General features: G+C 47.0%; 1 protein-coding gene across 1 annotated transcript in view; it reads left to right on the top strand.

The window, feature by feature from the left end:
- Positions 1 to 24,540, top strand: part of PPP1CC (protein phosphatase 1 catalytic subunit gamma) — an 833,371-nt gene that overhangs the window by 434,607 nt on the left and 374,224 nt on the right. The window contains exon 4 of the mRNA XM_044068633.1: positions 21,786 to 21,890. Within this exon, the coding sequence (XP_043924568.1) occupies positions 21,786 to 21,890 (105 nt within the window). The remainder of the gene's footprint in view (positions 1 to 21,785; positions 21,891 to 24,540) is intronic.

Below are 24,540 nucleotides of genomic sequence, written 5' to 3' on the forward strand. Positions count from 1 at the left end.
ACTACAACTACAGGACAATCACAGTGACTTGGCTCTGGCACCGCCTGCCAGGAAACAACTAGAAGCACCCTTAGGCGGGAAGCTAGCCTTATTTTCAATAAACTGGCATTACATCACAAGAGACAAGTGGATTTTACAGACAATAGACCAAGGCTACAGGTTTCACTTCCATACTCTACCAGGGAAGAGAGGAATGCCAAACCTACCTCCAAATCAAAAGGCAGAAGCTCTAAAACAAATATCTCAACTATTAAGGATGAGAGCTGTGGAAAAGGTACCATCTATGGAGCAAGGAAAGGGATTTTACTCCAGACTCTTCCTGGTACCAAGAAAAGAGAGCAAATGGAGACCTATTCTCTACCTGTCCGCTTTAAACACATTCCTCATTGTTCCAAAATTCAAAATGCTGACTCTACAGCAGCTTCTTCCCATGCTGGGCAAGGAGTCTTGGCTGGTAACTCTAGATCTCAAGGAGGCATACCTGCACGTCCCCATACGACCAAATTGCAGAAGATACCTCAGATTTCTTGCAGGATCAGAGCATTATCAATTCTCAGCATTGCCCTTTGGCTTATCTACTGCGCCCAGAGTGTTCACGAAATGCCTGGCATCAGTAATTGCTCATTGCAGGCTTCAGGGAATCCAAATCTACCCCTACCTGGACGACTGCCTGATACAAGCGGACAACAAAAACAAGCTAGCAGACAACAAAAACAAGCTAGCAGAAGACTTACAAAGGGTCATTTACCTGCTACAAGCCCTGGGATATACAGTCAATATAAAAAAAGTCAAGGCTGATACCATCCCAAAGAATAACCTTTTTGGGTGCAGAGCTGGACAAAATGGCATTCCTAACAGTAAAACAGGAGCAACTACCTCTCTACTTCTTGGCATTAACAAAGCAGAACCATCTTAACAGCAAGAAAAGTACTGCAAGCCTTGGGCTTCATGGCATCCTGCATAATATTGGTTCCCCATGCCAGACTGCATATGAGAAAGCTACAGTGGTACCTAAGGAATTTATGGTCTCCACACAAGCACAGCCTAGAAACCCAAATTCCAATAATTCCATGCCTGAAGCAAGAATTCCTATGGTGGGCTCAGGCCTGTCAAACACAGGATTGCCCTTCCACAGCACTCAACCAAGCCAAACCATCACGACGGATGCCTCAGACCTCGGTTGGGGGGCTCACATGCTGGACAAGTGCATACAAGGCTTATGGACCCAAGACCAGCTGCACCTACACATAAATCTAAAGGAAATGCTGGCAGTAAAACTGGCAATTCAGGCATTCAGACCATTTCTCAGACAAGGTCAATTGATAAGGACAGACAGCACCACAGTTATGTGGTACATCAACAAACAGGGAGCCACACATTCGTACCCTCTATGCCGGATGGCACTGGACCTCTGGAATGTGGCCCTGAGCTACAACATTCAGTTACAAGCAATTTTTGTACCAGGAAAAGAAAACGTTCTAGCAGACATATTAAGCAGGACTACCACGGATGCCCACGAATGGATGCTGCATCCGGACATCTTCAAAACCATTACAACAAAATGGGGACTCCCAGAAATAGATTTATTTGCATCCCCACGCAATCACCAGCTAAAGAAATTCTGCACAAGGACGTACCACCCACTTGCTTGGAAGGTGGACTCCCTATCTTTCAGTTGGAAAAACCTGACGGCATATGCATTCCCACCACTTCCTTTGGTGCACAAGGTGCTATTGAAGATCAAAGAGGACCGTCCAAGGATCATTCTGATAGCTCCAGACTGGCCAAGGCAACATTGGTACCCATTACTGAGGAGCATGTCTCGGGAACAAATATGGCCACTACCCCTGGTTCCCTTTGCTGTTAATGCAGAACTACAACATCCTGCATTCAAACCTGAAAACTCTGCAGCTGACTGCCTGGAACATTGCATAAGATCAATTAACCCGAATTTATCCCAAAGGGTTAAAGACATTATCCTTGAGGCTCGCAGACCCTCAACAAGAAAAAATTATTCAGCAAAATGGAAAAGATATCTCATTTGGAGTACTGCAAAAGGAGAAGATGTGTCACTGGTAAACATAGCCAACATCCTGGAATACTTGGCAGAGCTCTTCCACACAGGCCTGTCCTATTCTTCCATCAAGATTCATGCATCAGCTATTTCAGCAGAATACGGCCTGGATCCTCCTGTCCTTTCACATCCTCTGCTCAGGCAGTTTCTCAGAGGAATTAAAAATGTAAAACCTCCTAGGAAGCCACCATTGCCAGCATGGGACTTGAACTTTGTGCTAGAAAAATTGACACTCCCTCCATTCGAACCAGCAGCAACAGCAGAATTACAATATTTATCATGGAAGACTGCTTTCCTGCTGGCAATCACTTCAGCAAGAAGGGTATCTGAACTACAGGCATTAATGGCAGTACAGCCCTTCCTGATCTTCCATCAAGATAGTGTCCATGAGAACAAATCCTACTTTTATGCCTAAGGTGGTCTCCAGAGTGTTTTTAAATCAGGCTATCCACCTACCTACATTCTTCCCCAACCCACAGAACAGGGGAGAAAGACTGTTGCATACCTTGGATGTACATAGACAATTACGCTACTACTTGGACAGGACCAAGGGCAATAGAAAAACTGACCAGCTACTGGTAGCATATGCAACAGGAATGGAAGGAAAAGCAATTTCAAAACAGACAATCTCCAAGTGGATAGGAAATTGCATTAGATTTTGTTACTCCTACCATGGAAAGAAAACTCCAGAAAACATCAGGCCTCACTCTACAAGGGCTACAGCCACTACCACAGCCTTCTTACGAGGAGTGGCTACCAAGGACATTTTAGAGGCTGCTACTTGGAGCTCTGTGCATACATTTGCCAAGCATTATAATTTACCTTTATACTCTAGATCCCGAGCAGGTTTTGCTACTGCTGTTTTGCAAGGGATCTTAACTACACCATAACTTTATTTTTCCTCCTCCCCCAGTTTGGCTATGGTATTCTACCCATTTGTAAGGACTGCAGATGCATCCTTGAAGGACATAGTACAGTTTTGTACCTACCATAAATGTAGATGTCCGATAGGAATGCATCTGCAGTCAGGATTACCCACCCGCCTTTCCCCTCTGTGGTACTCCTAGGGTATTTGCCCATCTTATAGCTAGCTGGGGGAATCTATTATGGTGCATTTGTTTGTATATATGTGCATACATGCTTATTTTTTGTTTGCTCTCTACTATTTGGAATCATTGGCATTTATCCAAATTTAGCCTTCCAAGAGGGCACCTGGCATCTGGGGCAAGAAACAGAGGAAAATGGCGTCGGCTGATGCCTTTATACCCGAATAACTGCAGCTATGACGTCGGGTGAAGTGCAACACCAGCCGAGGCCAGACCCAGACTTTGGAATCTGGCCGACCGAAGGGCTGCCTGACGACAGGACAACCCATTTGTAAGGACTGCAGATGCATTCCTATCGGACATCTACATTTACGGTAGGTACAAAACTGTACTTTCTTGCAGTGGTAAACTGCCGAGTAGTGACCTCCATGAAGAGTGTGTACTGTTTGGGGTTCCGCATTTGTCGTGTGATATATTTGTGCTAGCTTCAGTCAGCGGCGCTGAATGAACATCATAAACTAATTTTGAAGGACCTACTTGCTTTGCCTTTTTCAGAGGCTATTTCTACAACGGAGGTATCCCCTCCAGCGGACAAGGAACGTCCTCGCTCGGACCCCTCTTCACTGGCCAGTGACAGAAGTAAGTCATAAACACAAGGCTAAGTCCTCAGCGCACATTTCTGCCTCCTCTGTTCTGACTACATTGGCTCTGAGCAATCAGTTTATCTGTTTGTCTTGGCACCATTGCCCATTTCTGCTCTATCGGTTCCAAGTACCTCAGAGCAGTTTGTCATCATCCACCCCTGTTGTAACCTCTGCTCAGAGCCCATTCACAACTCCAACCATACCGTTGTTGCTAGTTTTGAAATTGGAATAGTCTGTGCCGTTCTGTGATACACCACGGACCCGATACTCTTAGACTGTAGACCAGTTTGCCGGACAAGCCTGCAGCCCCTTTTTGGTCCGGCCTGATTTCCCCTTGGGGGCATCGGTGAGATCCACCAGGAGCCTTTCCGAATTGGATGTGTTGTGCCTTTTTTGACTAGCTGCTGACCGCCAGGGGAATTTCAAATCCACCTAGACCCTATCCCACTCCAGGCTTTGGGTCTATTACTCCAGCAATCCCTACTTACTCTTCTCCCTTGGATCCCTTGGTTCCAAGGCTCATTTATCCAACTTTTTCTAGAGGACTCCCGTCCTCTGCGCAGACGCCATCTGAGGCCCCGAGACCCCTTTAGGTGTCTGTTCCATCTGAACCCACCCTTTCTCAATCTCATGCTTGGGGGGGTGGAACCTCTGGTTCCGACAGTATTGCCGTTCCTGACTTCGGATCAGAGGGTGACTGCCACTCAGTCTGCTTGAGGCTCTGTCCCCAGGGGTGGACTGTCTTGAACAGGGTGTGACCCCAGTTCTGATTTTGTAGTCTGCGGTCCCGGGCTCCCACTCCTCTTCAGGCGGGCCTGCTTTCCGGGTGATGGGGAGGGTGCTTGTTTCTAGCAATCCTCCATTGGTTATTCCCCTAGTTCCTTCTGAGCCGCAGCTTTCAAAGGTCACCCCCCCCCAGAACTCGGAGCACAAGGTCCAGGAAGCCCCTACACAGGTTATTTCCCTTTGGTGGGAGCATCTGAAGACTCAAAGAACCCCCTCGGAAATGGGTGTGTAAGAGGAAATGCATGGTCTCCCCAGAAGAGTCCCTCACAGAAGATATGGACTACGATGATGGTAAGGGTCCCTACGGTCACCCCTGTCTCCTTTGGAGACATCATGGAAATTTTGAAACAGAGGGGTGACATCCTCCAACCCTTCCTTGGAGGAATCTGTATTCCTGCAGGCCTTTCGTTCTCGCTCTACTTGGGTGACCCCCCCCCCCCATGCTGATGAGTTGGTTAAACTCCAACGGGCATGGAAGAACCCTGACTTTGCTGAAGCCATCCCCAGGAGATCAGACAAGGTACTCTCCCCTCCAGATAATCAACCCCATTGGTCTAGAGGTTTGCTAGTATACGCTATGGTGGTGGCAGCCACAAAAAAGGATTTTGCAGGAGAGTCCTGCTTTTCATCCACCCAACACTGTCCCAGGCAGTGGACAGGTTAGGGAAGCGAGTCTTTGCATCAGCAACCTTTGCAGTTGGGTCTCTGAACTTTTTGGAACATTTTATGAGGCTCCAGAGATCTTATCTCCAAACTGTCTGGAACCCTTGCCGGCCAAGTATCGGATGGAGCATGAGAAAGTTGCTTTCCAACTTGCCACCCTAGAATCCATATCTAATTCATCCATTAGGTTGCTGTCGCACACAACTGAAGGAGCAGCTAGAACTGCAGATGCAGGCGTAGTCCTGAGACTCCACGCCTGGAAGCGCATTTGTGACCTCGCTGACTCGGTCTTCCTTTCTAAATGCTAAGGTCAAGGATACATTAGCCAGGCGAGAGCAATACAGGAAGACCTTGTCTGCTGTTGGCTTACACTTTTCCAAACTTCAGCGTTCCTTCTCCAGGAATCAAAGGAGCAGGTAGATGTGGCACAAGAAGTCTGAAGGTTGCTTTCGGAGACGCATGTGGTAAGGACTCCTCCAGAGGCAGAGGGGGTTCCAATAATGGAAGATGTCCCTTTCGGGGCAGAGGGGGCCCTGGATCTAGGGCCCAGACTCCTCCAGAGGCAGAGGGGGTTCCAATAATGGAAGACGTCCCTTTCGGGGCAGAGGGGGTCCCTGGATCTAGGGCCCCAGAGTTCAGAGACTCCTTCCTGGGTAGACTATTAGCACTCCTGAGGCGCTGCCAGATTGCTTTGCTTTGGAAGCAGTCGGGGCGTGTTTTTCTCTGCACCAAGCTGCCTTGCACTCCATTACAAACTATCAGGTGCAGAGAATCATTACCAGAGGCTACCATATTCCCCTAATAGCTTATACAAGACCTCCGAAATCCCTTCCCAATGTTCCACCCAGTCAGAGGGAAGAGGCAGCTTCCGAAATATGAAAGCTATGTCAAAAACGAGCCATCCAACAGGTCCCCCCAGATCAGTGCAGTTCAGAGTTCTACTCTATTCTCTTTGGTGCCAAAGAAAACTGGACTAGCCCATTCTGGATCTTGGCCAACTAAACAAATCTATAGTTCAGACCAAATTCCGCATGGTCACGATTCAAACCATCCTCCCCTTTCTCTGGGAGGGTGTGTGGATGTGCTCATATCTCCGGGATGCGTATTGCCATATCAAGATGGACAAGTGCTCCCGGAGTCTCCTTCGCTTCTGGTTGGGAGCCAATTGCTACCAATTCAGAGCCCTGCCTTTTGGTCTCTCAACAGCCCCCAGTGTTCATGAAATGCCTTGCAGTGGTAACGGATCATTTAATACTTCAGGGATTCCTGATGTTTCTGTACCTAGATGATTGGGTCCGCACCAAGCGTCTTCTGGTCAGGGCCCTCCACTACACCCTGGCTCTAGCGGAGTCACTAGGCATCACCATACATTGAGAGAAATCCAGCCTTCAACCCTCAACTGGAATTCATAGGGGCAGTATTCAACACCCAGTCAAGGGGGTTCGGAGGGTGGCCTAATGGTTAAGGTATTTGCCTTACAAACACAAGGTGCAGGGTTTGAGTCTCACAAGGAGTAATTGGCTAGGCTTAAAATGGCTAGCAAGGGGAGTTACCCTAGTACTAATCTATGAAGCCTGATCTCACTTCCTCTCCACAGGCTTCAGAGACTAAGGGCACAAGTTCAAGTGATGATGTCGAAGAAAGGTATCTTCAAGGGAAGCCCTCCAAGCCTTGGATCTATGGCTGCAGCCATCCCTATAGTTCCCTTAGCCAGACTACACATGAGATTACTACAATGGCTCCCTTCAGGCCCTGTGGATACCCAGTCTTCACCCCCTGAGCTCACTGATTCTCATCAACATTTGCGAGCAATCTCCTCTGGATGAGTAAAAATGAAAATCTTTGTTGCCCCTTCCAGTCTCTCCAGCCCAGTGCCACGGTGACCACAGATGCTTCCCTGATTTTGGGGGGGGGGGCACTTCCAGGGAAACTCAGTCCAAGGCAAGTGGTCTGATGTAGAGGTCAACTTTCATCTCATTATCCTGCAGTTAAGAGCGGTGCTGTTGGCATTGCAAGCTATTCATCCGCTCCTTCCGTCTGGAACGATTGCTGTCCAGTCGGACATGTCCATGGTCTGGTACATAAACAGAGGGGGACCAAATCTTACCCCCTATGTCATGAAGCCATGAGAATCTGGCAGTGGGCAATAGCTTCCAACCGCTTTCTGATCGCAACGCATGTTCTGGGGAGTTCCAACGTGATTGTGGACAGGTTGAGCAGATGCATTCTTCATCCTCACGAGTGGTCTCAACCAGAGTGTGGCGGCAAAAATTTCAGCCATTGGGGCAAGCCATACTGCGACCTTTTCACCTCTCCCTCAAACACGATATGCAGCAGCTACTTTGCCCTCTTCCCCCTCTGAGTCACCGCGACTCTATCCACAAAATGTCTCCTTTATGCTTGTCCTCCGATTCCTCTGTTCACCCTTGTTCTAAGGAAAGCTATTCGGTTGAGAAGCAGTGAATCCTCATTGTCCTGTTTTGGCCTCGTCAAGTGTGGTTTCCCTTCCTTTGACCTCCTGTTATGATATCCTTGGATCCTAGACGCTCGTCAGGACCTCGTATCTCACCCACAAGGGCGGACTCCCCTGAATCTGTCAACTCAAGCTGACTGATTTCTCCACTTCTGTTAGTTGCCAGGCAGGAAACCCTCTTCACCCATACGTGATATTATCTTGGCCTCATAAACCATCCACCAGGAAACTTTACAAGGACAAATGGAAAAGATTCTATTTGGTCATGTAATCAGAAAATAGACCCGTTCTCAGCCCCCATAGCCACTATTCATTATCTGTCTGAACGGTTAGACAATGGGGCCTCTGCTTCCACCATTAGTCCATCTAGCAGTAGTTTAGATGGAGTGCCACATTTCCTCTCGCCTTTGCAAGACCTTCCTCAAGGGTATTTTCCACAGCCGGCCTATCAGACAGCCGGTATAGGCATGGAATCTGTCCTGGGTTCTGCAGTCTTTCTCTGCCCCCTTTTTGAGCTGGTTGCGACATGTGATCTAAAGTTCCTGTCATGGAAATCCTTATTTCTGGTGGCTATAACTTCAGCCAGAAGAATTTCTGAATTGCAAGCATTGTTCAAAGAGCCCTTATCTGATCTTTCATAAGGACAGTATCACTTCATACTAACCCATCCTTTCTCCCCAAAGTGGTTTCTGATTTTTCGATTAACCCGTCCATTGAGCTCTCTGTGTTCTTCCCAAATTACTCTAACAAGGGAGAATACTGCCTACATTCCTTGGATGTTAATAGACAAATGTTAAGTTGTCATTCTCGCCTTCATTCTTGCTGGATGAGTTCGGAGCCGATCCTCTGCTCCAACTCTGCCTATATTATAGCTCGAGAGCTATTTTTACCGGCTCGAGAGCCCTATATCCCACAATACCATGCGCTAACTCCCCAGATCTCGTTTGCCGCTTCGCCGCGAGGTTGCTTTTTTTACAGGCTCAGGTCAGTAAAGGATTTTTTTTTTCAACTAATTTCTAATTTTTTGAGAGTTATTAGGCTATTTTCCCTACTTTACCTATAGATTTTTTACTTAATAGAGTTTGTTTCGTAAGCCCTACCCACCCCTGTAGTTAACTTTTATAATCAGGCCTATAGGCCTTAGTTTCTTTACTCAACTTTATATGTGTTCTTTTAATCAGTCCCCTCATCTCCCCCTTGTGTGAGTGTGTGTACTGATTGTGTTGACTGTCTTAGGGCAATGTCCAAAGACATTAAGGTCTCCGGATTCAAGAAGTGTGACTCGTGCTGTCAGAAAATGTCTGACAGACTGTCACACTTGTGTCTGTTGCTTTGGGCCTTTGCACCTGCAGGACTCTTGTTCTGTTTGTCACGGATTTAGAGTCCTGCAGGAAAGGCGTAACGAGCTTATTCTAAGGGGCTTGTTAAAGCCTGATGACTCCCCATCCAAGTCTGGCTCAGGGAAGCCATCAAAAACCACCAAACCCTCTGCTCCAGCTTCTGAGCCGAGGGCTGGTGTTGTCGAGACGGCTCCGACCTCTGTTCCGGCTGGCTCCGAGGCGGGCAAAGTGGGTTCCGCTTCTAAACCATCATCTGAGCCGACCCCAGCGCTCAAGTGCTCTAGGTCCCCTTCTTTAGAGTCAGTCAGATCGGCTCCAAGGTCCTCCCTTCTATCAGAGCGGAGTCATAGGACTCATTCATCAAGGTCTTCCAGGCTCTCCGATCACGACATCGAGAGGGTGGTCAGTAGACTCATAAAGTCCCAGGCTCTGGCCCAAATGCTTCAGAGCCAGTCTCACCAGACTGTGGCTCCTTTAGTTATCCATTCCTCCTCCGACTCATCTCTCTCTAGTTCAGAGCCGGAGTTTGTCGGAACCGTGACCTTGCCCACGTCCGAGCAGATACCCCCTCCTTCGGCTCCGGTGTCGTCTGCTCCGACCTCTTTATTGGTTCCGTCCATGGAGAGGGTGAGTGGCATCGGACCCTTGTCCGACCCCGCTCTCTCTCTCGGTGCTTCGGCTCTGGTTAGTTCGGCCCCGACATCATTCTCGGAGCCTTCTGTTGGTTCTGGGGGCGGTTCCGGCCTCTTCGCAGCCGGGGCTACCTTTGGTGTCTGATAGGGGAGCCTTCGAGTTGATGAGGAGTGTGCTGGACCCAGTGTCCACTCCAAGGTTAAGTTCTGCGGCTCCTCCCTCTGTAGTGCCTGTTACGGTCTCTGGCCACCCTCCTATACCCAACAGCAGAGATCCAAAGCGTAAGGTACCCACTTTGGGTGTCTCCTCCTCTTCCGAGGGTTCCCCTGAAGTTTCAGGGGAACCCCCTGGGAAAAGAGAGCGCAAGAGGAAGCACATAGCCTCCCCTGAGTCTGTCACGTCGGACACAGAGTTGGATGAGTCAGAGGGTTCCCCCAGATCCCCCTCTGAGGATGTCTCCTTTTCAGACCTCCTGGAGATCCTAAGACAGAGGGAAAATTGGTCCACTCAAACCTGAGGAAGAGTCTGTTTACCTTGACGCCTTTGGATCTCGCCCTTCCACCTCCTGGGGGTGTCCCCCTTTCGACCCACTAATGGAGGTAGTGGCTAGAAAGGCGTGGGCAGCTCCTGATTCAATGGAACATACCCCTAGGAGGCCTTCGAAATTTATTTCTGCAACAGATGACAAATCCTTTCTCACCAAAGGTGTTTCAGTTGATGCTATGGTGGTGGTAACAGCAGCCACTAAGAAGGAATTAGCTGATCCTTCTGTACCTGTTCATCCTCCTAACAGAGTCCAGGACCATGGACAGGTACGGCAAGCGGACCTTTGCTTCAGCGACATTTTCTATGCGATCGCTGAACTATTTGTCATTTCACCCGCCTTCAAAGAGACTTGCTCACAGAGCTGGGTAAAACCGTGCAGGATCCTTCTGCGGGGTTTAAGGACAAAATAAAACTCTCAGCTGGCTACCCTGAACTCCATTGTTAACTCCTCCATGAAGCTAATCTCTTATGCAGCCGATGGAGCGAGTAGGGCCACTGGCATAGGCATTGCGTTGAGACGCCACGCTTGGATGCGACTCTGTAATTTTGCCGACCCCTTCAAGGCGTCCTTCACCAACACCCCCTTTGACGGTTTGGAATTGTTCGGTCCTCACCAGATGTGAGCAAGATGGTAAGAGTCTCTGCTGAGTCTGTTTTTCCACGCCTTCTAGACCTTATTCTAAGCGACAGAGGGGTGGAAAGATGTGGTTCCGCAAACCACAGAGTCGCGACTGCCGCACGTGGTGAATTTCCCCCTAGAGGCAGAGGGGGGAATAATAACAGACGCCGCCCCAGGGGCAGAGGGGGTCCACAAAACCAGGGTTCCAGGGAATCTTTCCCTGACCAACCCTTTCAGCATCCCTGAGAAGCTGCCAGACTGTCCACCTTCGGAGGCAGTCGGGGGAAGATTATCTCTGTACCCGGAAGCCTGGCAATCCATCACTCAAGACACATGGGTACAGAGGATCATATCCGAGGGTTACAAAATTCCTCTCACTTTCCCTCCCTTACAACCGCCAAAACCCCTACCAGACGTACCACCCGCGCAGAGGGGTCAGGCTCAGCTAGAAATAAAAAAGCTGTTAAACCAAAGTCATCCAGGCAGTCCCAGCAGATCAGCTAGGATCTGGAATCTACTCCAGGTTCTTTTTGGTACCAAAAAAGACAGGAGATTGGAGACCCATTTTGGACCTCAGCAGGTTAAACAACTATGTGTTAAAGACAAAATTTCCGATGGTAACACTGCAGTCCATTCTACCCTTTTTGGGCAGAGACAACTGGATGTGCTCGTTAGACCTCCAGGACGCATACTACCACAAAAATACACAGGCGCTCCAGGAGGTTTCTCCGCTTCCGGCTGGGAGTCATTTTCAATTCAGGGCCCTGCCCTTTGGTCTCACCGCAGCCCCCCGGGTGTTCACTAAATGTTTGGCAGTGGTCACAGCTCACCTGAGACCAAAAGAATTCCAGGTGTTTCCATACTTAGACGACTGGCTCATTTCCGCTACCACCAAACAGGATCTCATAATGGCCAGGGATTATACTATCCATCTTTGCAACAGCCTGGGTATTTCTATAAATTTTGCAAAGTCCTCCTTGTCATTGTATAAACTTTATAGGCGCCGTATTAAACACCACAGAAATGTCTGCAACATTACCACCTCAGAGTGACAGACATAAGGCGGAATGTTCAGCTCCTGTTTCAGTCCAGCAGAGTCCAAGTCAAGCTAGTATTGAAAGTGTTGGGCCTCATGGCGGTGGCGATTCTTCTACTTCCATTAGCATGCTTCCACATGAGGCTCCTTCAGTGGATGCTGTTTTCTCAGTGGTCCTTTCAGCAGCTGCCAATGACCCACGGCATTTTGATAACACCATCTTGCAAGAAACATCTTTCCTGGTGGATGGTTTCCCCTCAGCTTTTTCAGGGCAGACCTTTTGTTCTCCCCCCTCCAGTTGCCACTGTCACAACGGATGCCTCCCTGATCGGGTGGGGGGGGGGGCATTATCAGGGCAGGATGGTCCAGGGCACTTGGCAACATTCAGAATGCCACCTGCACATAAATGTCCTGGAGATGAGGGCGGTGCTTTTGACATTGCAATCTTTTCAGAGCTCTCTTCCCACGGGGACTATAGCAATTCAAACGGACAATGTCTGTAGTGTGGTACATAAACAAGCAGGGCGGAACAGTCCTACCCTCTCTGTCGAGAAGCACTCAGACTTTGGCAATGGGCGATTTCATCTCAATGGTTTCTGATGGCAACGCACATCCCCGGGAAATCCAACGTCATAGCAGACAGATTGAGCAGATCTATCCTCATGCCTCACAAGTGGTCTCTAAATCAAGCGGTAGTAGATGGAATTTTTCGGAAGTGGGGCCAGCCTTGCTGCGACCTTTTCGCAACTCCGCAAAACAGCAAGTGCCTCTACTTCACACTTTTCCCTCTACCAGGCCAGCCCCTCAGACGCTCTTGTTCACGGTTTGCCCCGGGGTGGTCTTTATGCCTTTCCTCCCTTTCCATTGATCCCGCAACTAATTCAGAAAGCAATCGCTTTGAGATCCAAAATGATCCTCATTGCCCCCTTTTTGGCCTCTACAAGTTTGGTTCCCGTTCCTGCACAAATACCTACTGGAACAACCTTGGTATCTGGAACCCCTTCTGGATCTGTTGACCCACCTCACGGGCAAGCTGCATCAGTCTCTACATTCCATCAACCTCACAGCTTGGTTGCTCCACTTCCAGCCATAGCCAGGCTTCCCCTTATTTCTTCTCCTGTTCGTGATACCATTCTGGCTTCCCATAAGTCCAATACTAGGAAGACTTATGCGAGTAAATGGAAGCGTTTTTCACACTGGGCACAAACTAGATCTTTAGATCCCTTCCATGCACCCATTCATGAGGTTCTAGACTTCCTGGCGGAGCTTTTTCATTAGGGGTCATCTGCCACTATCGGGGTACAATTAGCGGCCATTGCTAATTTTCATGTTGGAGACTCAGAAGCAAATATGTCCCACAAACTCTGTAAAGCCTTTCTCAAGGGCATTTTGTTAATCAAACCTCCAGTTAAAGATTCACCCCCACAATGGGATTTGAATTTAGTTCTAACTTCACTAATTCTACCCCCTTTTGAACCGGCAGCTTCTTGCTCCCTCAAACTTCTTTCTTGGAAAACGCTGTTTTTAGTAGCTATAACATCTGCCAGAAGGGTATTGGAACTTCAAGCCTTGTCTGTCCGTCCTCCCCATTTGGTTTTTCATAAAGATAGGGTAACTCTCAGAACAAACCCACCCTTACTACCAAAAGTGTTATCGGAAGCAAATCTAAACCACTGCATTGATTTGCCCATCTTTCCCACACTATACCAACAAGGCTGAACAAAAATTACATTCATTAGATGTTCATCGCCAATTACGGTATTACCTAGACAGGACAAAACAATTCAGAAAATCAGACCAGCTCTTCCTCTCATGCTGCAGTCAAGAAAGGGCTTCCAGTATCTAAAGTTACTCTTTCCAGATGGCTGACATCTGTTACCTTGATCTACGAGTTGAGACCCAGGCAACTACCCTCTAGGCCTAAAGCTCATTCAACCAGTGCATTATCAACTTCAACTGCTTTTCAAGCAAGGTTACCACTAGATGCCATTTGTGCAGCAGCTATATGGGAGTCCAAACATACCTTTATTGCCCATTACAAGCTTGATCTAGCCTCCAGAAATAGAGCTGATTTTGGTTCCACTGTACTCAGTCTGTTCCATTGAGCCACCCAGGACTAAGATGCTAGGGACGCTGTCCCATCCAGCAAGAATGAAGGCGAGAATGATAACATTACAAAGTTACGTCTTACCATAACGTTCCAGGTTAGTTTTCTTCTCGCCTTCTTTCTTGCGTCCCTCCCTCCTGCCCCCTAGCCTGGATAGACTCTAAGTTCTGAGTCCTTCCATTTCTGGAGATACAATATGTTGCGTCTTTCATGGTATCCTTAGTGTTACTAGCAGGTAATCTGTACTCTTAAGAGCATTATAATATTATAATACTTTTGATACTATGTCTTAGCTTCCAAACGAGATCTGGGGAGTTGGCGCATGGTATTGTGGGATATAGGGCTGCCTCGAGCCGGTAAAATAGCTCTCGAGCTAGAATATAGGCAGAGTCTGAGCAGAGGATTGGCTCCGAACCCATCCAGCAAGAAAGAAGGCGAGAAGACAACTAACATGGAACGTTATGGTAAGACATAACTTATGTTTATATCTGGGTAGAACTAAATACTTTTGCAAGTCGGGCCAGCTTTTCATTTCCTTTGCGGGTCCTAGAATGGGAGGCACAGTATAAAAAGTTACTTTGTCTAAATGGCTCAAGGATTACATTGCCTTCACATTCACTTACGGAAGGATCTAAGCCTGGCCAAATTAAAGCCCACTCAACTAGGGCTATTGTAGCATCTGTTTCCTTCCACTCTAGAGCCTCCATGGATGAAGTTTGTGCAGCTGCCATTTGGGTTAAGCCCCACATTTTTATCGAGAATTACAAATTGGATCTTGTCTCCAGTGAAGTGGCCTTTGGGTCAGTGGTTCTCAGGAATGTTCTTCCAGAAGGGACACCCAGGTTCTCAAAGTAGCTGGAGACTCTGTTCCATCTGTGATGAATAGAAAGCTTAACTTCAGACAAAAGGTATGGCTTGCCATAACATTCCATCAGAGTTGATCTTCCAGTCATCACACCCTCGTACTGTCCCCCTCCTAAGGTTCCTGGCTTATCTTCTGGGTCTTCGTGGTGTATTGGGGTTTCTGCGCAGAGATGGCCTTGACTTATTTCTTCTATATGTTGCATGCAAACTCTATCTAAGGTAACTGAACAAAAGGCATTGTGGGAAGGAGCTTGGCTCGAGAGGTTTTTGGTGCACGCAAGTTTGGTACAAAGCCGACTGTTCTGAGGGCTCTGAACCGAACCCATCAGTGATGACTGGAAGAAGATACCATAACGTTCCATCTGAGTGGTTTAAGACCCCTTTTTCAAGTCACAATTTTTTTTTTCTTTTAGCTTAGTCAGGGTGAGCAGGCAACATGTCAGCAGAGTATGGAAAGCTGACTAGGAGCCAGCTGGCAGAGATGTGCCAGGCTTGGGGACTGGTGCACGGAAATCTGACAGATCTGATTGCAGCCTTGGTTACAGCTGCATCAGAAAACTGTAACCAGGAGGGCAGTCAGACTGGCAGTGGAGATGCAATTTCCTCTGAGAATGAACAGCTCAACCTTTCTGCAGTGGACTTAAAAATCCAGCTGGATCTAAAGAGACTTGTTGGAGGCCAGACGTGTGGAATTAGAAGCAAGTGAGAGATTGCAATGTTTGCAGGCTGAGGAGAATGAGAAACTGTTGCATCTGCAAGCTGAGGATCAAGGAAGGCAGAGGCCGCATGAGAAGGAGATGTTGACTCTTTGCCAGAGGCATGGAGGTAATGGGGAAGGGAGTAACTGGACCCCAGAAGCACAAAAGGTCAGTAAATTTTTTCTGCAGTTTAAAGAGGGGGACAATTTTGATAGTTGCATTCATATATTTGAGACTGTTTGTAAACAGTGTGAAGTTGACCTAGGGCTCTGGGTAAGGTTCCTGACCCCCTTACTCCATGGTAAAGCTGTAACTGCATTAGCTAAAATGTCTGAAGTTGCATGTTTTGATTATACTGCTGTTTTGAAATGTCTTTTAGAACTGTTTAGGCTAACACCTGAAACGTATAGGGAAAAGTTTTGTCAGCATAGTTGCCGGGCAGTTGTATGTGAATATGTTGCTGAATTGAGCACTTATTTCCATAGGCGGGTGAGTGGATGTCATGTCACCACTTTGGACTTTCAGACCTTTTGGTGAGGGAACAAGCCCTTGGCACTTTGCCTGAGGACAAGAGGATCTGGTTAGCTGAGACAATATGCTACTTCAAATGAGTTGGGGAAGAAGGGAGACCTATACCTGGTAAGCAGGGCAGCCTTGCACAGGAAGGGGACCCCCCCCCAGTACTGCTCATGGGTCTAAAGGAACCCATGGTGGGCAGCACAGACTGCCACAACAGAATGTGTCAGTATCAGGGGAAGCAACTAGCCCAGGTACACACCCAGGAGCTAGGGTTAAATGTTTTTAATGCAATCAGTGGGGCCATGTGTCATACAGGTGTCCACGAAGGCAAGGTGGGGAGCCAGTAAGTGGGGAAAGACTATGCCAATAGGTTGTCTTAAGACAACAGGGGTACTAAATTACCATCCTGCAGATGTCCTGAGGGGGAAGGATTTGGTGAGGCAGTACCATATGCTTATGCAGTTACACGCAGTCAGGCTAGGCGACAAGCATGTGGGTTTGGTAGCCTGGGGGAGACCCAGACCAATTGCATACTTGCAGTCAAGACTGGTGAGGTGGTTACTTCAGGGAGGAAGCTATGCAGTAGCGTTGTGACTGAATGTGAGCCACAGCTGCTTGTGGGTACTGATGTTCTCTTGGACAGAGTGACTGCAAAGGTAGAGGCGAGTAATAGTTCCCAGGCTGACAGTGAGGCACCACTGTCAGAGGATGCCAGACTTCCTGTGGAAGGGGAGCAGGGAAGGGTTACAAGGAGAGTTGAGAAGGCTCAGCTCTCGGACCCTACATCGCAAGGCCTGAGGCAGGTAGCTAAAGGGGGGGGGGGGATCTGTATACTGGGGCAAAGGGTTACTATACAGAGTGGACCCCTGAGGGAGGGCTAAAAGGTGTGTACAGCAATTGGTAGTGCCTAGAGCCTACCGTCTGGCACTGATATTCCCTTTGTAGGTCATATGGGCATAAAACGTACAAAGAGGCATATTATGCAGAACTTCTATTGGCCTGGAATTTCCAGAGATGTAACTGGATACTGCAGGACCTGTGAGTAGTGCCAGAAGGTAGGCAAGGCAGGAGACAAGGTGAGAGATCTTTGGTGCTTTTGCCTGTGATTTGAGGAGCCATTTCAGAGGGTAGCTATGGATATTGTGGGTCCTCAGAGTACCCCAAGTTCCACAGGGAAAATGTATATCCTAGTGGTAGTGGATTATGCTACATGATACCCTGAGGCAGTGGTTTTGTCCTCCATTGAGGCAGAGAAGGTGGCAAATGCTTTTAGAGATTTTCAGCAGAGTCAGTTTCCCAAAAGAAATACTGACAGAGGAGCAAATTTCGTGTCAGACCTGCTGGCTTGTCTGTGGAAGTCCTGTGGGGTGAAGCACATGAAGACCACCCCCTACCATCCCCAGACTAAAGTCCATGCTACAGGCATTTGCAGATCAGTTTAAGAGGGAGTGGGACAAATATTTGCCCCATCTGTTTGCTTACAGAGAGGTTCCCCAGGAATCCACAGGTTTTCACCCTTTGAGTTGCTGTATGGGCATATAGGGTAAGGGGACCTCTAGATTTTAATTTGAGATGAGTGGGAAGGAGAGTGCGAGTTTCACAAGGAGTCTGTGGCATACATCCTAAACCTCAGGACAAGGCTCAGGGAACTCATGGGTTTGGCCCAGGAGAACCTGGCAGAAGCCCAACAGAAAAAGGTGTGGTATGACAGGAATGCTAGAGTGCTGTGGGGCAGCAGGTAATGGTTCTCATTCCTGTCAGACGCAAGCAGCTTGGGAGGGTTCCTGCAAGGTGGTAAGAAAGGTAAGTGATAACTACATGGTGGAACTGCTAGGCAGAAGGCAAGGGCACAAATTGTACCTTACTAACATGATGAAACTTACCATGATATGGAAGCCCTTGTGCTGAGTATTTGCAGTGGGAGTTTGAGGGAGATCTGGGGACTGATCTCTGTGAGGCTCGAGCAGACACCTCAGTGGAAGGGGGTAGCAATGTCCCCGCAGCAATCTACTACCCAGGTTCGAGAAATCCGAGCAGTGTTGCGGAATTTGGGGACATGTATCCACCTGGTGCTGCACCAGGTGGGTGCACCCTGATTTCCCAGTGAACAAGACCCGAAAAGCTTATTAGGCAGGCTCCTTATAGGGTGCCAGATCCAGAGGGAGAGGGGGTACAGGAGATGTTGGAACTAGGGGTGATTCAGGAGTCCAACAGTCCCTAGGCCTCCCCAGTGGTGCTGGTGCCAAAGTATGGCAGCACCAGGTTGTGAGACTTCAGGAAATTAGTCAGTCTGATGCTTACCCCATGCCTAGGACAGTTGAGGCCTTAGAGCAGTTGGGTGGGGCTAAGTATCTTACAACCATTATCTTACCAAGGGTTACTGGCAGATGCCCTAGACTCCCAGTGCTAGAGAGGGCAGCCTTTGTGACTCCTTTTTGCTTGTATTAGTTCACAAAGATGCCCTTTGGGATGAATGCCCCAGCGACTTTCCAGAGGCTGGTAGATATCCTAGTAGGAGCAGGAGGGTTTGCCTTTGCTTACCTAGATATTGCAATCTACAGCCATTCCTGGCCAGAGCACTTCAGCATGTCAGGGAGGTGCTGGGCAAACTACAGAGGGCAGGGTTGATCATTAAGCCGAGCAAATGTCAGGTGGGTATGGCAGAAGTCTCCTACTTAGGACATAGAGTGGGGAGTGGTAAGAAGGCCAGAACCTGCCAAAGTGGTAGCCATTCAGGCATGGCTTGCACCTGTTACCAAAAAGCAGGTGAGGGCATTTAAGGACAGCGGGGTACTACAGAAAGTTTGTTCCCCAGTTATAGTACCATAGCTGCTTCCCTCTCAGACCTGACAAGAACAGGCCAGATTAGTGTGGAGAACCCAGCGTGTGAGCAGGCATTCCGGAAGCTTAAGCTTTGGGAGGACCCCACCCTGTGTTAGCCAGTCCAGATTACAGCAAATAATTTGTACAGGTGGATGCTTCAAACCATGGGGTGGGGGCTGTACTTGGCCAGATTTCTTCAGAGATGAAGAGCACCCAGTGGTTTATCTCTGTTGTAGGCTTTGACCCAGGGAGGAATGCTATGCAGCTGTAGAAAAGGAATGTCTAGCCATAGTGTGGGCACTGCAGAAACTTCAGCCTTATTTGTATGGAAGAAAATTTACTTATGACAGATCACAACCCTCTAACATGGTTAAACAGCCAGTCAGCAAAATGCCAAGTTGCTAAGATGGAGCCTGGGGTTGCAAGCATGTCAGTGCAGCCCTGCAGGAGTAGCAATGCCAAAGCAGATGGGCTCTCAAGACAGGGAATGGGGTAGGTATACTCAGACCTAACCCTCTCAAGTGGCATTTTTCAAGGGTCACTTGAAAAACTAGCTTTTCTCGGGGGGGGGGGGGTGAAGACTGGTGGAGATGGGTGAAGGCTGCCAGCCTAGCCAGATAGAACGTTCTACATAATTCTATAATTTGTAAATATGAATGTGAATCACAGGCTTGTCTTAAATGAAAAAAATGCTGTTACAAAAATGTGGCAACAGTGCTCTCTACTGACCCAGTAAAAGCATGTTGCGACCCTTTGATCTAAAGTCTGCTCTGGCTGGGTTAGATAAAGGCTTCCTGCCTACTGTTTTAAGGCTAAAGTTAATTACCAGAATTTACATGTGGAATGTCCTTTATTGCTGTACGTGTAAAAGAATGTAAATGCAGTTTGTCAGCCTGGGAACACCAGGAAAGTGTGAAATGATGTAATGTTTTATCAGAACTGCAGTTTCAATTTAAACAGTGAGAACCAGAGGTTAAGCATTTTTTGTGAAACATCCAACTCAGCACTGCCTTGTGCTCTCTATGCAAGTCATTTTAGAAGTGTGTTCTTTTAGCAATAGCTAGAAAATTAGAAAGATTAGACTGTTTTTCTGTGATGGCAGAACTGTACTACTGATTTTATTTTAAGTATTTGTGTGATCTGTGAACTCTTGATTAGCACTGACTTTAGAAAGTATTGTCTTGTGGGTTTAATTTATTAAATATTTTGAAACCTTTTAACTGTGGCTGGTTTTGTATAGATAACTTAAGCTCTAGAGTGCATTGCATATTTAGTTTGCTGTCCAGGTCACTCCAAATAAGCTTTGACTGTTAAGTCACATCTACCAGTTGGATAATATTGCACAGTAATTGGACGCCCTTTTAAGGGCCTTAGAGTAGCTGATTATTAGTGGGTGGTGGCAGCTGGTACCATAGTCTGGGTAAAAAGGGGCACAGCTGGAGAACCTGTGCCAGCCTTTCCCAGAAGTTGGTGTGGTTGTGTAAACTCTTATCTGTGTGTTGGCTACTTGGGCAGGGACACGAAGTACTGGTTGGACAGAGGGTGCTGGGGATTTTAGCTTGCCCACTAGGCTGAGATCTGGACCCTATAGCTGTGCCAGTGGGGAGTCTTATTGGGGAGCAAGGGAGTGATCAGCCCGGACTGACTGCGATTTCTGTGTACTCTAAAGGGAAATTGTACTTTCCTGTGTGTTATCCTTTGCTCTCATATGAGACACCCTGTCTGGTGTTAGTGGTGAGGATTGAGTCTCCTTGATTGCTGGGCTAGGGCACGGGTGTTGCAGCCTCTATCTTTTGGTTTTATGTAGTTTTTGCAGACTCTGCAATGCATGCCAGCAGCCACTACTGGCAGTCTTATTTTGCTTTAGTATTTCTGATTTCATTTTGTAAGGGAGTTGTCTTTTTATCTTTGCTTTTTAGAGCTACTTTGTGGTGGACATTTCTTGGATGTAGGCTTTCTCTTGCTTGTACATGTACTGCAGTTTATCAGAAGGTAGGATGAAAGATGCTCATCAACACTGGATGCATGCCCTCTGCATAGTTTTTCACTTATCGCATTTTTATCCTCTGCTAGCCAGGTACTATTGGCCAGTTGAACTGTAGATGTGATGGCCATTAGTTAAGTAATGAAGGACATTTAAAAGTTGAATTTGAGGAACAGTACTGGACTGCTGGAGTAGAAAATGTTTAAAGCAGAAGCAGTCACTTATATAAATTCTGCCAAAACACAAGTTTGTGTTTTTCTTCAAAAATTCTGAGTTGCAGCAAACTTGGAATTTGGATTTAGTTTGTAGGAGTATGCAGTGCAGTATTAGGAATTGATTTCTAGTCAATGTCCAAATCATTTTTGTATTGTACGAGTTTCTGCAGATTTGAGGGTAGAACTGCAACAAATAGGCTGAAGGAGTCACAACCATAGAAACTGTAGTAGTAATCATTTTCGCCATTACTCATTGCCAAAAATTTTTTTTAATACTTTGGTCAAGCTATTTGTGGTGGTTTGAAAGTAAGTATTTAAATGCTTCAGCTTTGTAGAGTAGTTTCTATTCTGTAAGAGACTTCATCAGAAGTGCTTAATTGTAGTTTTGGTGGTTGCAATTTCTTTATCCTGTGTTTTTACTAGGTGAGTAATGGCAATAGAAAAGCTGTTGCATGATCTGTTTGAAGTTCAGTGAAGCAGTAGTCAAAGAAAACTCTGGGATGTGTTTGACTCCAGTCTTTTTGAAGATCATCTTAGAGAGAACTTAATAAAACAGCTGGCTAGATGCTTTTCCATGGAAACTTGTTGTCTGCAGCACTTTGGAAATCATACCAAGAATAGAGTTGTAATTGATGCTAGTGGTTTCCTTTGGAAATTGAAAAATGTGTGAATGTATTTCATAGAAAACTAAAGCAGTCATTAACTCTGTTTTCAGGTAAAAGAAGGTACAACATTAAGCTGTGGAAGACCTTTACAGATTGCTTTAATTGCCTGCCTATAGCAGCTATTGTGGATGAGAAGATTTTCTGTTGTCATGGAGGTATGTGAAGCAAGCTTTGCATTGAGGCATATTTGCTGCACCACATCTATTAGAATTCGTTAACAAGGCTTCATCGTTCTTTGGATAAATGCTATGATATTTGAGGTGAACTTATGCAGGGAAGTAGGTAGAGTAGACTCCCTCTTAGCCACCTATCTCTAACTGGTCATCAAATTTCTGCCATACCCGTAGCAAAAGACACCAGAGAAGAACAGCACTTCTGTCTCTTCTAGGCTAAATGCGACATTTGAGTTTTAGACTTCATATTCTCTAGAAAAATGCATGCTAACAAGTCCTGTTATTTTAGCTCATTTATAACCTTTAGATGCTGTTTTGTATGCTTTCTGATTAACCAACCATTTGTTTATCCAGCCTAAGGTCCGGTCCCAGCAATCCCTGATAAGGGAGTCTACTGTAGTGCAGACTCATCATAAATCACTCGTGGAACCTGCTTTAGTCATCAAGATGACCTACCAGTGCCTACTATGTATGATGGGTACGGCTTCATCCCTGTATGTTCTCATTGGCCTAGTTTTGTCTCCTGGCTGCCAGTGTCAGCTTAGGTTCATTGCTGGCAGTATTGCTATGAAGTCTACAGGCAGTAGTTGTATAGCAATTGAAAGTAATGGCATCCAGGGTTTTTGCAGCTTTCTGCTAAGCAGTAAAATATTTTGCACACTTGCTAAGAGAATATTTGGCATGATTAGTCTTGGAGCAATATTTAGGTTGCTGGATTGCTTTGACTGAAGGACTGGGAGTTGCAGCAAGAAGAGCAGTGATAGGTGTAACAGTGCCTTAGGGAGTGCTATTGGGGCCAGTCTGAGATGAGTATACTCTTCAGTGTGCTCCACTGTACTAGAAGAAACATCTGTTTGCAACACAGCTGCAGCAGTGGTAAGAATAAAGTTGAAAAGGCTGTTTAGTTGGGCAAGAAAGGTGATTAAGGTTTTATAGAAGCAACGTATTGCTTTTGGGCAACTTGGGCTAATATTTGTTGTGGGAGTAGAGCTAATGGCAGCACAGGAAAAGTACTTAAGATGTTTCACACATGGACTTGGACAAACAAGCATAAGATCGCTTATGTAACAGTGTAATTTCTGGGAGAATACTCAAGAAGCAGGGACAAAATGCTTTTGCTGTTCCCGGCATTAGTTTGGCAACACTTTTTTAGTACTTGTAGTTTGAGGTGAAGCTGCTGGAAGAAGTCTAGAGGACGTCAGAAACCTACATGGGATGGAGGGGACAATATGCTACTATCCACTTTCCACTTGAGACAAGAAGATAAGGGGTGGTCTGATATGGAGTGCATACCCTCATATTAGGGAAGATGTGAAAGGGGGTTATACTGAACAGGAGGAGTAGAGAATGGAGGTGGAGGCGCAGACAGCAAATTGCAGGAACTAACTAGTTCATTGGAGCAGTAGTACTTGGAGGATTTGACCTTAAGTGCATCAGGAAGGGTGGAGGTCCAACTTAAATGTCAGACCTATGAAATGTGGAGGGTGTCTGGTTTCATTGAAAGCTCATTTCACTGAATTTGAATTCACCCTACCAAACTGCTGAAATTTCAAATTACTGAACTCCTTTCATCGAATCTCATTTCACTGAAGTGAGGTACCGGCACTGTGTTGTAAGGCAAGTACAAGGTATATGCCTTTTTCACCACTTGCGATCCTGGAGTTGGTATATACAGTTGGGGGGGGGCACAGCCCCCCCTCCTAGTTTGGTTTTGTATTTCAGCAAAAGCTTCAAAACATTTCAAGCTAGACATGCATACTTACACCACCAATGACTAACTCTTTACAGAAGACAATATAAACCCAAACTAAGTGGGGGGAGCTTGTGCCCTTACACCCCAGCTCCAGGATCACACTACATTCCCTCCCAGGCCTTATCCAAAAGGGCAGAAGGGGGGGGGGGTTCCTTAAGTCCCAGAGAGCTTTTCCAGACGCACGTGGTGGTTCTTTCCCCAGGGGCCGAGGGGAAGTAACAGTGGAAGACTCCACGCAGCAGAGGGTTCCGCAAAACCAGGGTGACACGGATTCTTGGTAGGCCTTTTCAGCGCTCCTGAAAGGAGGTCCATCCCTCTATCTCTGGAGGCAGTGTGGGGTCGCTTTTCATTCTACCCAAATGACTGGCTAAAAATAAGACAAATGGGTACAAACTATTACATGCAGAGGTTATTACATACCCCACTTAGAAAATAATTCAGTCCCAGATGTTCCACCCAATCAAAGGGATTATGCAACTTTTGAGGTGCAAAAGTTGCTAAAAAAAAATGTCCCTGCTGACCAAATTGGATCCTTACTCAAGGTTCTTTTTAGCTCCAAAAAAGATGGGACTGGAGGCTCATTTTTGATCTCTGCAGACTAAAATCCCTAAAGAAGTCTTTGGATGGTGACTCTCTCTTCAGTAGATGCTCACTTTTCTGGGAAAAGATTATTGGGTATGCTCTGTAGATCTCCAGGATGCATACTACCACATAGGCAGGCGATCCAGGCGACATCACTACCAGTTCTGAGTTCTGCCCCAGAGTGTTCAAATGCATGGCAGTAGTTTCAGCTCACTTGAGGCATCTAGGATTCCAGGTGTTTCTGCACTTGGACGACTGGCTCCTAACTGCTAGTACCAATCATCTGCTAATGGTGAG

The sequence above is a fragment of the Protopterus annectens genome, chromosome 4.part0, assembly GCF_019279795.1.
Source record: "Protopterus annectens isolate FY-2018-M chromosome 4.part0, PAN1.0, whole genome shotgun sequence".
NCBI lineage: Eukaryota > Metazoa > Chordata > Ceratodontiformes > Protopteridae > Protopterus > Protopterus annectens.